Genomic DNA, 15,508 nt, shown 5'->3' on the forward strand with positions numbered 1-15,508 from the left:
TTTTTTCATTGAGAAAAGTTTTCTTCAGAAAAGTAAAGTGATCAAGCACTTCTTCTGTTTTATGTTTACATGCATGTGCTAACTGTAACTACTAACCAATTCTTCTAACTAACTCTGATAGGTTTTATATATATTTTTAGGAAGTTATATACGGCCCAAGTCAATGTAAAACAATAAAATTTAGCATGATTTTTATGGAAGCAGGGTGATGATATCGACTCAACAACACAGTTACACATGACATGAAAAAAAGTAACGAAAAGTGTTTCGCGATAAGCCGATAACCAATTCCGTTCCAGGCACGACCCAGAGAAATCGGCGTGTAAAGCCTGGAACTTTGACGTAGTGAAGGCCGTTTTGGCTGATCCGCGGCCGTTCAGCTAACCTTAATGGATGAGAAAGTGAAATGGAAGCTTTTAAGATGGCATTTGAGCTAGCTAGTTAGCTTTGTCCAGCACATCAGTTAAGAAACAAAGTCCAGATTGTAATATCTCAAATTTGACGACTGTCTTCACTGTATTGAGACGAGTCTTTCTAGCGTGCTTATGTCTTCAGTCACACGCACTCTAAGAAGCTTCTAGGGGTCATCCATCCTAGAATTGTCTTAAGTCAAGCATACTTAACTTTAGAGGTTTTAAGGGTTTAGGGCATTAAATGTATTACTCAATGAAAATTGAGGAAGCAACTTCGCTAGTAAAAGCATCGGCAAACATGAAATCAGAATCGTCATTGCTATTGTTGCCGCCCTATCGATGCAAGATACCATGAAGATCCTAATACCTGGAACCAATAACAATTAAAAAGGATCACTTGATCAAGTGGAAGGCAATGCATGGACACACACACACACACACACACACACACAAAAAGTGGAAGGCAATGCATGGACACACACACACAAAAACGCACTCACATGGCTTGCTAGAATGTATAGAAGCAAATTATATGCAGCTCCAGCCCAAGCAGTCTTGGCGATAAAACCCGTACGTGGTTTTAGTTATCCTCCGATTCAGGGGGAAAATGACAAACAGCTAGCCGTGGAACATATTGGATTAGGACAATAAGAGCAAGAGTGTCGTAAACATGACCGGTTCCGTTGGGCTTTGTAGCTGGAATCACATACCAGATCACAATCTGCAACAACCAAGTCTTTTAAGTTCATGTCACTGATAAAGAATACATTTTGCTTAATTAGCTTTACAAGTAAGTCTACTATATCTGAGGCAACCGCAGCGTGGCGGTGAGATCAATTATGAAATCAGATTTAAGATACTTCGTCAATCTCGTGGGGATCCATAACAAGCTCCCCACACCCGAAAACCCGAGAACTTGGAACCACAAACGCCATCCAAAACTTCATCAGCATTGTATTTATATTATTATATTTTGTATCAAAATTAATTTATCTTAATATAGTATGATTGCTTTAAATTTCTATAAGATTAATAAAAAATTTAAAAACAAATGAAAAAATTTGTATAAATGCACAAAGAACCATTTTTTTTACAAAAAATAAATGTTTGTGAATAGGCAAAAATTTGTGTGAGACGGTGTCTCACAAGTAATATTTTGTGATACAGATCTCTTATTTGGGTCATCCATGAAAAAGTATTATTTTTTATGCTAAGAATATTACTTTTTATTGTGAATATCGGTAGGATTGACCCGTCTCTCACAAGTTTATTGTGAATATAGGTCTTTTGTGAGATCTCATGAATCTTTAGCTGTGATAGGGCTGAATTGTGAATATAGGTCTTTTGTGAAATCTCATGAATCTTTAGCTATGAGACGGGTCAACCCTACCGATATTCACAATAAAAATTAATACTCTTAGCATAAAAAATAATATTTTTCATGGATGACCCAAATAAAATATCTGTCTCACAAAATACGATCCATGAACCGTCTCACATGAGTTTTGCCCAAAATACATCAATCGTCCCACCCCAAAGTCAAGATTGATTTCCTTTATTAAATTATATAATTAAATAAGCTTAATTGAACATTAATTTAAAATTTAAAAGACCGATTGTTTGCATAAGCTGTTGAAAATAGTGTAAACCGGATTCTTTGGAGATCCATGCAATCTGCTGGAGATTCATTTTCATATACGCCTGCAAATTTCAAGGATTTAAAATTATTTATGTCTTTATCTCAATATTATCACATAAGATGAATTACTCCAATTTATGATTTTTGTATGGATCTAAGAATAATTGTACATATACGTATATAATAATATACAAGCACACAAAATTCAATGATATAATGTCAATTTTGTGAGACAAATTTCAAACCAGATTCAACAAATTAAAAAAAAATATTACGTTTTATGTAAAAAAATAAAAATCATTTTTTATTATAGATATGAATCGAAAATTAACAAATTAGAAATTATAAGACTGTATGATAAAATACCTATAAAATTGATTAAATATTAATATAGCCGGAGAGTTTTGTGCCAACTGTGCTATGTTAATTATTGAGTGATAGATAGCCGAAATATATGATATACTGGAGTATGTGTCAGCTCTCCCTCTATATATATCTATGTATATTAATTATAATATTTAAGTGATTATAACAAAAAAATATCTACACATAAAACGTGGCCACACTTGGTTTAATTTTTTAATTATTTTTAAATTGGCCGGTGCAGGGGAATGATATTGGATGGTTCATCTTTTTTATTTTGATTTTTGTGTCACCAATATTAATCTTAATCTTCCATAAATACTTTGCATTTCGAGAGTGAGATTTTAGCAGGCTGGGAGTGGTGAGTATCTAATCTTGGAAGAAAACACGTAATTTACCGACTGATAAGGACCTGGCGATAAAGCACGAACACTCTTAACACTGTGAGTTCATCAGCAGCTCAGTATTTTTGTTAATAATGGGTGTAATTCAAGAAAACAACCTGGCACTTTTTACAAAATAAAAATAAAAATTACGTACATTTGTTTAATTGATCCAATCCAATGGAGTTGGGTTTCTTGATCTGGGGTAAATGATATATTTTTTTTATGGGTAGGCCGAATATGTGATAATGTGAGGCAAGAACAGATTTTTTTGGTAAAAATTTACAGGGACCGCGGAGTTGGCAATTCAAACGACACATGTCACTAATTAGTTTCTTTCTTTCTTACTTGTGTTTTAACAAAAGACGTCGTATTAGGCGCTAATGTTGATCACAAGTTCCTATCAGTCTTTAATTTGGTGTTATCTTGTAGATTTTCGTTTTTGTCCCCATGATAAGAAAGGGTCCTTCACTTTTTTAATGGAGCATTCAGTGGTAAAAAGGCTGGCTTATAGTGCTTGCTCAAATGGGTAACCTATACTTGCTTTAAGACACCAGCCAAAAATGATTTCCCATGATTCTTAGACGGCCTGTGATGGATATACAAGGCTGGAACCCTAACAATGCTAAAAAGGTGAGAGTTTTGTGCCAGAGAAATATCAATTTTTTTTACTAGTATTTGATAGTCGGTGATTTGTTTTCTACTTTTTATTTCTGTTACAGAAAGAATCTTGGAGGGCTGTGCTAACATTAGCTTATCAGAGTTTGGGTGTTGTTTATGGGGATTTAAGCACTTCACCTTTGTATGTATACAAAAGTACTTTTGCGGAGGACATCAAACATTCAGAATCTAATGAGGAAATATATGGGGTTTTGTCTTTCGTGTTCTGGACATTGACTCTGATTCCTCTTCTTAAATATGTGTTCATAGTACTCAGAGCTGATGATAATGGTGAAGGTGGGACTTTTGCTTTGTATTCATTGCTGTGCCGCCATGCCCGGGTGAGTACTTTGCCAAATGGGCAGCTTGCTGATGAGGAATTATATGAGTACAGAAAAGATGGAAGTGCATCAGGTAATAAAGGTCTTGGCTTAAGCTTGAAATCAATTTTGGAAAAGCATAAATTGCTGCAGAAGATATTGCTCGCTCTGGCTTTGATTGGGACTTGTATGGTGATTGGGGATGGAGTTCTTACACCAGCAATTTCGGGTATGAAATGGCTTCTTTTAAGTTGTGTTCACTGTTAATTTGGAGAAATTGAAATGTTGGAACTCAGAATTAATTCATGTTCTGTTGTTTATGCTCAGTATTTTCTGCTGTGTCCGGATTAGAACTTGTTGTGTCAAAGCATCATCACCAATGTAAGTCTCCTATGAATGTTTGATGTGTCATTTCTACGTGTTATAATTTGTTTGCTTGGTTTGGAAGAACATGGGGTATTCTTATCTCTGTGTAATCCGGTGTTTCATCATTTTTGGTAATGATCGATTCATTAACTTATGAAAACTCATTTCAACGCCAACCTTGAATTTGTCGAAGTGGCTTGTCTTTATCTCTTTAGATTGGCAAAGTAGAAACCTTTTAAACCAAGGGAAAAATATGATTGGCGTTGAAATATTGATTGGATATAAATTCTAGGTCTCGAAGACATCGACCTTTGAAGGCTCGAGATGTTCCAACCTTCAATTTAGTCTTTAAAAAAATTTGTTCTTACAGCGTTGTGTATTTTGTGGACAGAGATTCCACCATATTGTGCTGAAAAGTCATTATTGTGGGGCCTTTCCTGTATCAGGACAAACTTTTCGCTTTAATCAAAGTAAAGATTGATACGATTTACATAAAAGTAAAGTTAGGCCACCATCTTCTTGATTGTGGATGACCACATCGCTGTATTCTGACGAGGAGATGCAACTTAAAGTAAAATAAGTTGTACTTATGGTAAAGTAATCATTTATGAACAATAAAAGACATTAGAATTCAATGATTTTCTGATGAAAATGTGATGTTATAGGGAGATGAGAACATACAGAGGTTGAATTTTAGAAATTCAGGTGAAAATTTATGTGTGATGTGTAAAGAAGCAATATTTTTGTGGTTATATGATCTTCTGTTCTCTCGACATCTCCATCAGCAATGACTGATGATATTCACGCTGGACTTGGGCTTATCTACAGTTGGATATATGACCTGCTACCAAAGTATTATCTACTCAGGCTGAATTACGTCTCTACTCAATTTGGATTTGTCCCGGCTTAATGCTTCGTAGATTTTAACACCAACTCAAAATGTAATACTGCTGCTTCTTTAAGGAAGGGAATGAAAATTGGAGTTTTAACTATTTGTTTTTCTTGTGAGGAAAAAAATATGAACTTGGAGCATTCTATCATTGTTTTATTAATTGCATATTATCTAGATTATATTATATTGTATGAAGCTTCTTTGTGCTTAAACATTATTTAATCGCACTTTTTACATAAAAAATGATGATTATTTGTGATTATATTTCATGATTATCTATAAAAATTACTTAAAAAAAATCAATTGCTTGGACACAACCTAGGCGGCCAAGGCGGTAGGCGGTCACCGACCGCCCCGCCACCGCCTCCCGTCATTTACAGCCTTGGCATTTAGATTTACCATTTTTTGAAGAACCATTATTAGGTTCCTCAGTATATTATTAGTAGTCGTTAATTTAGACATGGGCCATGCTCTCTATGCATGTCTTGATTTTTCCGTCTGTAAAGTCTTAAGAAACAGCTAATGATTTTTTTCCCTTAAATTTTTCATGTTTCACAGATATCGAAGTCCCTGTTGCTTGTATAATACTGGTTTTCTTATTTTATCTGCAACACTATGGAACCCACCGAATAGGATTTCTGTTTGCCCCAATCGTGATAACTTGGCTATTCTGCATCAGTGCCATCGGAGTGTATAATATATTCCAGTGGAATCTGAATGTTTACCAGGCACTCTCTCCTTACTACATGTATAAATTCTTGAAGAAGACTCGAAAAGGAGGCTGGATGTCCTTGGGTGGGATATTGTTGTGCATAACAGGTTATTAGAACATAAAATGCTATTTATTTCTGCTTAAAAGTATCTAATAGTTTCTTCCTTCTCATTTAAGTTTCATTTAGGTGTGATTTATGTTTTCAGGTTCAGAGGCCATGTTTGCTGATCTTGGACATTTTTCGCAGTTGTCCATCAAGGTGAATGAATTTGTTACTTTCCTTTTTATTATTTGAGTTTCCAATTCTCTATCAGATTATAGACCATAGAAGAGATACGACCCCTTCATGTAGTATATCATTGAGTATGATAAGTTCTACACGTTTGATGCAAAATCTTTACTGGTTTAACTTTGACTAAACAGCTGCCTTACTGCAGATAGCTTTTAGCTGTGTGGTTTATCCATCCTTAATCCTTGCTTATATGGGACAAGCGGCATATTTATCCAAACATCATGTAATCGAGAGTTACTACCGAATTGGATTCTATGAATCTGTACCTGGTATGTAAAGTTTCTCTGTCATTTAATCTTTATAAGTAGTATCCAAGATAAGTAATTTTTTTTTGAATTTTGCAAATAAACCAAATCCTCCTCTCGTCATGCAGAAAAAATTCGATGGCCTGTCCTCGCAATTGCGATACTTGCTGCTGTCGTGGGAAGCCAAGCCATCATCACTGGGACGTTTTCCATCATTAAGCAATGCTCTGCTTTGGGTTGCTTTCCAAGGGTCCGAATAATACACACTTCGTCTAAAATATGTGGGCAGATTTATATTCCTGCTATCAACTGGACTTTAATGCTTCTCGGATTGGCCGTCACCATTGGCTTCAGAGACACAAAACGCATTAGCAACGCATCTGGTAATATCTACACTAAAATGACATCTTTGCTTATAATTTTACCTTACTTAATCAAGAATAAATTTCTTACTGTTCCCTGTTGGTTTCACCAGGTTTGGCTGTTATAACTGTTATGTTGGTGACCACATGTCTTATGTCTCTTGTCATCGTCTTGTGCTGGAATAGAGGTGTTGTTTTTGCCATTTGTTTCATATTCTTCTTTGGTTCCATCGAAGCCCTCTACTTCTCTGCTTCTCTAATCAAGTTTCTTGAAGGAGCTTGGGTCCCGGTTGCACTCTCCTTTATCTTTCTAGCAATAATGTACATTTGGCATTACGGGACATTTAAAAAGTATGAGTTTGACCTTCACAACAAAGTTTCCATCGACTGGCTCCTCGGTTTGAGTCCCAATCTTGGTATTGTACGGGTCCGAGGCATTGGCCTCATACATACAGAACTTGTTTCTGGAATTCCAGCTATCTTCTCCCATTTCGTGACTAATCTCCCAGCTTTTCACCAGGTTCTAGTCCTATTCTGTGTAAAATATGTCCCAGTTCCTCATGTGAGACCCGATGAGAGATTTCTTGTTGGAAGAATCGGGCCCAAAGGGTACAGAGTTTATCGATGCATAGCCCGATATGGATACCGTGATTCGCTCACGGATGATGTGGAGTTTGAAAGGGATCTGGGGATGGCATTTATATTAGGCCATTGTTACGTGAAGGCGAAGTCCGGTTCGAGTCTGATGAAGAGGGTGGTGATTAATCTGGGGTATGATTTCTTGAGAAGGAACTGTACATCACCAACATATGCACTGAATTTGCCTCGTGCATCAACTTTAGAGGTGGGGATGATTTACCTTGTTTAGTTTTGACGAAGAAAAAAGGTTCTTGTAAATGAATATTGTAAAGTAAATGGGGACTGGACTTGGGCCGGTATGTTTTTACTTTACACAGAAATCCATGTGGGCTTGTCGTAGAGTCTCACATGTCAATTTTGTGAAATGAATTTTCGACTCGATTCAACTTATGAAAAATATGACTTTTTACGACTAAAGTATCACTGTTCATGATAGTTATGAATCGAGTTAACTCGTATCGTTGTTGTTATAAATCATCTCACAGACTTACTATTTAAATATTATACAATCTTAGCTTAGTGCTCAATAATTTATGCTACTCTCACAATACAACTATGCTATTTTCTTATAATATAATTTTTCATAAATTATTATTGTAATGTTACAACAAATTACAACTTTCTTATAAAATAATTTTCATAAATTAATACGCTATAAATTTGTAACCTACAACGTAATAGATTTTCATAAATTAATATCCAATAATAACATCCTTAATTGGTCCCATGACTAATGGATATTTTAGCGAGTAGTAATATGCTTCTAACTTAATTTTCTCGATCAGGTCGATCAGTTAAACAATTCAACAGATTTATGGGATCGGTTACTAGTATTTTTTTTCCTGTACCAACCAAGGTTTTTTTTTCAAGGTAAACTCGTAACTTTATTGATTAAAATCATCAATTACGAGATTAACCAACCAAAAAGAAAATTCATCATTCAATCAAACAAAAGGTGAAGACGAAGAACAAGCAAAACGAGCAATATTATGAGCAACATTATTCGACGATCGACAGACATGAATGCATTCAGATATCACAGGTCTCTTCAAGCGCTCCCTAATGTACGTTGCACAAAGTCCAGTATAACCAAGATCATCTCGTTAGGTAGTGACTGCTTGCACTGTCAACAGAGAATCAGATGCTACTTGTCCATCAGTAAAACCTTTATCGTAGAGAAGAAAAATCCTTCCCGGATCGTCGCAATTCACCATGTACTACTGATATGGGTTTGTACCAACCAGGGTTATAATAATAGATAAACTAGTAGCTAAATAATATCAAAAACTGGTGATGAAATTAGAGGTTTCTTTTACTAGTTCTCTCTTATTATGATATTATAATAACTAATGTCCTCAATAATACATGCTTACACAGTTAAAAAAAATTATAATTGTTTTTTGTATTTTTTAAGTAAGAATTTAATGATGTATATATTGATAAACAAATTAATTTAGATACTTTAATCTCATTTTCTAAATTGTTATTAAAATCGTTATAAGCCATTAAAAATTCAACTAAATTTTTTTATGACGATGAAACTCGCAGAAAATGTTTGCAAGAAGAATCAAATTTCTGAGTAATAGTCAAACATTCATCTGATCTATATTCTTAGTACCTAAACAAAATAAATACTAACTTTAATTGCAGCAAACATAAATTATATTAAATATAAGGACAAGAGATGAGAATTAAGAAGTATGTAGCATTTTTTAATGAATCTCATATACTATTAGCTACAAGGGCATTTTCATTTCCTAAAATTAAGATACACCAAAGAGAGCAGACAAATATCAGAAAGTAAAAATCACGAAGACCTATATTCCAAATGTAATAACATGGTATCAATCAAATCTTAAAAAAGAACTATAGTTCTTGCAGGATGTGTTTAAAGAAAGTAAATGCGGTCGTTGCATTGAAAAAGTAATTACTTTAAACATAAAATTTACAGTTCATAAATATGACTCTTAAATTTCATTATATTTTCACTTTGTTCTGAGAAGATGTAATCATCAATGAACGACCTTGTAATGGATAACTCAGAAACGTCCATTGATTTATCCTCGTCGTCCCTAATCATACTAATCATTAGCGCCGCTTGGTTCATGCTAGGCCTCGCCTCCGCGGACTTGTTAACACATTTAATCGCTACCTGCAGCATGTTAACCATCCTTTCCTCACTAGCCCCCTCGCGTACCAAGTTCTTGTCGAACACCTCCACCGTCCATTCCTCCCTGACGACTGCGAGAACCCAACTCGCGAGGTCCATTCCATTGTTCAGAACCTGTCGTCCTGTTAGCAATTCCAAAAGAATCACCCCGAAAGCATATGTGTCTGCCTTGAAGATCATGGAGCCGCCTTCTTCGTGGCCTTGAAGGGTATCACTGGCCTCCTGGTTTACAAGCATTAGGCCATACTCGCTGATGCATGGCTCCATGTTGTTGGTCAGCAAAATGTTTGATGATTTCAAATTCCCATGTGGGATTTTCTCATTCTTCAGTTCTTCATGCATGAAGGCTAATGCATCAGCTATCGCAGCAGCAGCGGTAAGCCTGCTGCTCCAATCAAATTGTTGCCTTCTGTGATTTTCTGTTCAAATCAAAGAAAAGGAAAAAAAATTATTGTTCACAATTCAGGGACGGAGCCAGAAAAGTTGTCTAAGGAGGGAAGATTTGTCTGATTCATGTTTAGCACTTCGAAATTTTAGCAGAAATAATTACCATCGTCATGGATTAGCCTGAAAAGGCTCCCATTCTGTTGATACTCGTAAACCAGAAGCTTCTCCTGTCTGGAGCTGTAGAATGCAATGGCAGGCAAAATATGAGGATGTTTCACTTGATTCAGCCTGTTCATTCTCTGCTTGAATTCAACGCTAGATATGGCCCAATCCTTGATCCTCTTCACAGCTAGGCTCTTCCCCTGTGGCCCACACGCGACCTTGTAGACACTACCGTGGCTTCCTCTCCCGAGCAGCTCAGCTGGGGCCTTGAGTAGGTCTTCCAATTCCGGCCTGTTAACCTCCGGGTTCGTGAGAACTATCGAGGATGAAGAAACCATGGCAGTTTCGGTCGAAGCGTGGGAGATATCAGTTTTGCTGACCCCTCCTGCCTTCAACTCTACAGTGGAGAAACTGGGCTTGATGACGCTTTCATCAATGGCTACAACCTTGTTATCTGCGTCGACTTTCTCTTCTTTTGTCTTGAATCTTTTGTATAGCCAAAGAAGCACGATGAACAAGACGGCTAGACCTATGAGAAAATAGCCTGCGAACATGAGAACCTGATTAGTAGAAACACCATCTGAATCAGATATTTGCTGATTAGCCTGCTCATGATCATCGGATTTCGCCGATTTCGAGAGAAACAGTGGAATAACGGAAGCCCAGATCAAGATTAATTGCTTCATACTAGATGTTGCAAATATAGAATCGGATCTCGAACATTAACAAAAAAAAAACACAAAATGAAAGTGTTCTTGCACAGGGAGAAAACTCCCAAGTTGAAACAATCACCGCCCTTTTTATAACGCCTACCGGCGGAGATATCCTTGTGGAAACATTGATAAAGTCCAGTAGTGAGCCACTTAGATTTATTTAGGATCAACCATCCGTGTGCCTGCCGGCCCCTGGATTCAATTTACGATAATAAATTTAACCCAAAGAATTCTTCAATTCTCAACTGAAATTTGAAAGTGACAGCCTTTCTTGTTTCTGCCCCATTACTGGAGAATGTATAGGGATGCATGTATGCAGAATAAAAAACACCTGCCAAGAATGAAAACATGCGAGTGAGACAAATTCATGACAGGAACCTGAAATTGACCCCCTCCAGTTTTGTATACATGTTAGAGATGCTCCCTAGCAGGGAAATTCACACATTATCTTTCCCCATCGGATCAGATGCTGCATCAGTATTAATTACAGTGCATATCCAACGCCCCATGTTTAACCAAGGATGGGCATAGGCTAAAGTGAGTCACGACCATCGTCGTTGCACTCAACATCCAAACTAGCTAACTTCAATCTTAGTCAATTACTCACATTTAACAACTCAGCATGTTTGGAAAAGTAGTTAACAAAATCTCAGAAATATTGATTTCTCAAGTCGAACAATTTCTTATCAATAAGGTCATCAAGTTGGTTTTATATTTCAAAACGGATCGAACAACAATTCTGAGCTGCTTAGTACCTTCAATTAAAATAGTTACCCCAACTTCCAAAAAAATTCAAAAATTATCAAGTTAAATTTCTGTATACCACTCTTGGACATTATAAAAAAATTATATTTCTCTATTTTTAGTTTAAAAAGTATTCAATTACCTCTCTCGTAATAGTTCATCAATTATATTTACTAGTGCCCTGAAGCATTCGTTGCATGCTTTTACTTTATTAGATTTTTTTAAAAGTTTATTTTAGTATAAATTATAAAAATCGATCATCATAAAAAACAAATAGTAAAATGAAAAAAAATACACAGGTCATACCATTCGACCAATTTGATCGGTCTACTCCTCCCTTTTAATATAGTATAGAGATATATTTTCTTTAAAAGCAATTAAAATCACCATCAATTTATATATCATTTGAATTCATTAGTTATATTGATTCAAAGATAAATAAATAATTAGTTTTAGATATTCTGATATTAAATTATCTTTCATATTCAAATGGGAAGCCTAAATTTTGACTAGAAAATTTTAAAACATAAATATATAATATTATATTCATTCGAAGCGGGGTTAATACCCATTTTCGTCCTTTTCGTTAACCGCTTTTCCCATTTCAGTCCCTCATGATTTTTGACTGCTTAAATAATCCTTCAGTGTTTTCAAAATATTCCCGAATTGGTCCCTACCGTTATCCTGACGTTAAGATTAACGTTGACTCATATCACGTGCCACTCACATGATCATTTGTTTATGAAGACAGTCAGTCGAGTATTTCTTTTCAAAATTACTCCCCCACCTGTACAAGAACCCTAATCCCCAAATCAAACGATGGAAGGAAAGGGAATGTCGAACTCGAAGAAAATGTAGCAATTCCAGATTCATTGATTCCATTACAACATCTGCCATGGTAAAGGCTTTTAATTATTTTCCATGATTTTGTTGTAGCTTCTCGATTATTATGTTCGTAGCATTCGTATTTTGTGAACTTTTATGTAATTTTGAAATGGAATATGTATGTATATACTGTATCTCAACGTTTTCGAATTTAAATTTCGAAGGTGGTTTATCAATATTTTGGTAAATTTTTAGGATAATGATGGAGACCAACTCGAAGGTGGTTTATCAAAAATTTTAGGATATTTGTTAGGATATTTTTCTAATTTCGAAGGTAGTTTATCAAAACTTTTGAACAGAGTAGTAACATTATTATTTTATTACAAATTTAGTTTGTATTGTGTAACTTTCTCTGTGATTTGCTTACGTGATTTTCATGTTTACTTTATGAATTTTTTTTTTACTTTTGAAATTTCTTATTTAATGTAGAGGAAAACATATGTTGTATTTGTTGGACGAAAACCCGATGTTTACGAGAATTGGGAGGAGGCTCAACTTCAAGTGAATAAATACAGTGGAGCTTCTCACAAATCCTATTGGAGTAGAGAAGAGGCATTGAAATCTTTTGATGAGTACATGAAAAAACAATCTGGTGGAGCTGCTACTTTTAACTCTTACGAGGCAAAATGTTCAAGTTCAACATGTGATGCAAGTTCGAGCGGAAAACCGAAAGAGTATGAAAGAATAGCCCACTTAGTGGAGGCTCAAATGGAATTAGAACGTGAGAATCGAAAAAAATGCATTGAAAATGGAAGAGTTGTCTAAAGAGCTCAAAGAAATACTACAGTCTCTACACCTTGGTGAAGATAAATAGAGTTGTTGTTGCTTCTGTTGGTGGCGCAGCTAGTGAGGCACAGCTAGTGATGCATGTGTTTGTATCATTTTCGATTATCCTGCTCTTGTGTAAACACTGAAGTTTCTTTTATGTATTATGGGATTTGAATTAACAATGCAACAATCTGTCTTCAACAATGACTTGAGTAAGATGTATAATATTCATCTTGTGTTTGCAACTGTGATTGTTAATTATTTGTGTCCAAATTTTAGATGTATGAGTACCAGCACTATTACGAATAGCAGTGTCAATTCAAATGCCAGCACAACCAGCACCATTAAAATGCTGGATCAGCACAACCAACACCATTAAGAGATTTCCCAATTCAAATACCAGCACCATTAAAATGAAGAGATTTTCAAAACTACAACATTTACTTCCACAACCATTAAAATTCAACAAAAAATAAATAACATATCCACAACCACTACTTCCATAAAATGTAGAATCCAATAAAACAAGATAACATGTCATCAATCACTTGTTCCAAAACCATCCTAGATTTTGATGATGATCCAGTGCTTTCAAGATTTTGATGATGATCCGGTACCCTTTTCCTTTGCGGCATCTTTCATTGAACGAGATCCATTTGATTCTGTCGGTGTTTTTTTCCTTTGATCATCCAATGAAGTTCTCAAACTAGACACAGTTACGAAGTTCCTTCCGCCTTTCACAATAACATGTGTTTGTTTGTTGAGTACTTTATCGACCTGAAAAAAAGATAAATAAACTCAAACATATCCAACTCACGAAAATAAATGTAAAAGGTTTATTTGCACTCATTAACTGATGAGATCCTGTTAGAGCTGCCAGTAATTGTTACTCCACTTGCTCGTTGTCGTACTACCTGAAAATAAACATTTAAATCCAAAAACTTTTACATAAATTATTGTCACTTAAAATAAACATAAATACACAACAAGTAGTTTATAACCTGTAATTTTTTCCTTTTTTTGAATGCTGCTTCAGCACGTTCAACAGTTTTATTGGAAATGAATCTTTCGCTTTCATCTGACGTTGTGTTGCCTTGTCCAGTTGCAACAAACTCGGCTTCATTGCATGTTTGTGGTGCAGATTCAATGTCACCTATTAAATGCTCAATATTATTTAGATAAAAATTAAAATACGAAACTTCAATATCATAAAAGTAACTCCAGAACATCACCTATATCCACTTCATTGTAATTTTGCGGTGTTTGAATTTGACCTCTGTCCATTTCATTGTTTTCTTGTGTTGGCTTATCTAAACCACTTGCTTTAGTTATATTGCAACTCCTTTGATTGTGTCCAAATCCACCACATGTCCGACACTTGTTGTTTCGTTTCACACCTTTCAACTTTGATTGTCTTGAAGCAGGAACTTCATCAGGTTGTCGCCTTCTCAACTTAGCTGGCCTACCAACTTTTTCTTTATAGATTGGTGGTAATGGAGGAGTTAACTGGCATTCAGGCCACAGGGCTGGTCCATTAATGGGCATGATGAAGCGCGAGTAACACTGCTTGTATTTCAAAACACTGTAAAAATGATGTACATAAGCCTCGGGGTTCTCTTGCTTACACCAAATAGCACAAACAGTATGTGCACATGGAATTCCAGTCAAATCCCATTTCCTACAACTGCAAGTCATCCTACACAGGTCAACAGAGTGCTGCTGGTGTAATCCTGTGATCTGAAAATGTGTCTCATCAGCCATCAAAGGACTAAACACAGCTGCTTCCTTGCTATTCTTTGCCAACACAACTTTAATTTTTGGACACATCACACCATCCTATTTCTCGGCCTTTTCTCTGTTCGTTTGAAACCTAACCATTAACAAATTTCTTAATGTTTCGAACATTGAAATGATTGGTTTTTCTCTTGCATCTAAAATCATGCTGTTGAAACACTCACACATGTGGTTCAAAGTGGGTATCTACTGCTTTCGTTAATCAACCAAAGAATTTATAAAGCAGATTAGAAACAAAACAATGTAATCCTCATATATCTTGGGGATTTTAAGTTTGTATTTGGATGGGAAGATTTTAAACCGAAGAGTTTAAAATGCATGAATGTTAAACTTGGAGAATGAATTTGAGATTGAAGAAAAATATACTTGAGCGACACAAAGATTTCAAATCCTTGATTTTAGTTTTCAGCCAAATGAATAAGATAGATTTCAGATCCTTGGATTCAAATGCATTCTAAAGTCTTTTCACAAAAGTTCAAGTACGATCAGTTAAACGGTAGTTAGATTTACATACTCTGATACAATATTGAAAATTCTCCTCATTAATTAATAGACCAAGGAATTTATACACCATATATAGTTATTATACTTCATATATA

General features: G+C 35.4%; 2 protein-coding genes across 2 annotated transcripts; one reads left to right on the top strand and one right to left on the bottom strand.

Annotated features, from left to right (window-relative positions):
- Positions 1-3,147: 3,147 nt before the first annotated feature.
- Positions 3,148-7,703, top strand: LOC142544441 (potassium transporter 8-like). The gene is made up of 8 exons (XM_075651511.1): positions 3,148-3,431; positions 3,521-4,007; positions 4,106-4,159; positions 5,595-5,855; positions 5,955-6,007; positions 6,186-6,309; positions 6,414-6,668; positions 6,761-7,703. Exons 1-8 carry the CDS (start codon positions 3,372-3,374, stop codon positions 7,513-7,515), a joined length of 2,049 nt encoding a protein of 682 aa, XP_075507626.1. The 5' UTR covers positions 3,148-3,371; the 3' UTR covers positions 7,516-7,703.
- Positions 7,704-9,188: 1,485 nt separating this feature from the next.
- Positions 9,189-10,883, bottom strand: LOC142515298 (putative inactive receptor kinase At2g26730). The gene is made up of 2 exons (XM_075619793.1): positions 10,007-10,883; positions 9,189-9,875 (listed from the first exon to the last, which is right to left on the bottom strand). Exons 1-2 carry the CDS (start codon positions 10,689-10,691, stop codon positions 9,232-9,234), a joined length of 1,329 nt encoding a protein of 442 aa, XP_075475908.1. The 5' UTR covers positions 10,692-10,883; the 3' UTR covers positions 9,189-9,231.
- Between the last annotated feature and the right edge of the window lie 4,625 nt (positions 10,884-15,508).

This window comes from Primulina tabacum, chromosome 1, assembly GCF_025594145.1.
Source record: "Primulina tabacum isolate GXHZ01 chromosome 1, ASM2559414v2, whole genome shotgun sequence".
In the NCBI taxonomy this organism is placed as follows: Eukaryota; Viridiplantae; Streptophyta; class Magnoliopsida; order Lamiales; family Gesneriaceae; genus Primulina; species Primulina tabacum.

Excerpts from the sequence above, each read along its gene's own strand:
- LOC142544441 (XM_075651511.1), top strand. The coding sequence starts at position 3,372 with ATGATTCTTAGACGGCCTGTGATGGATATACAAGGCTGGAACCCTAAC. Across the intron at positions 3,432-3,520 it reads ACCCTAACAATGCTAAAAAG|AAAGAATCTTGGAGGGCTGT; the intron begins GTGAGAGTTTTG and ends TTTCTGTTACAG. Across the intron at positions 5,856-5,954 it reads GATATTGTTGTGCATAACAG|GTTCAGAGGCCATGTTTGCT; the intron begins GTTATTAGAACA and ends TTATGTTTTCAG.
- LOC142515298 (XM_075619793.1), bottom strand. The coding sequence starts at position 10,691 with ATGAAGCAATTAATCTTGATCTGGGCTTCCGTTATTCCACTGTTTCTC. Across the intron at positions 9,876-10,006 it reads CAGGCTAATCCATGACGATG|AAAATCACAGAAGGCAACAA; the intron begins GTAATTATTTCT and ends TGATTTGAACAG.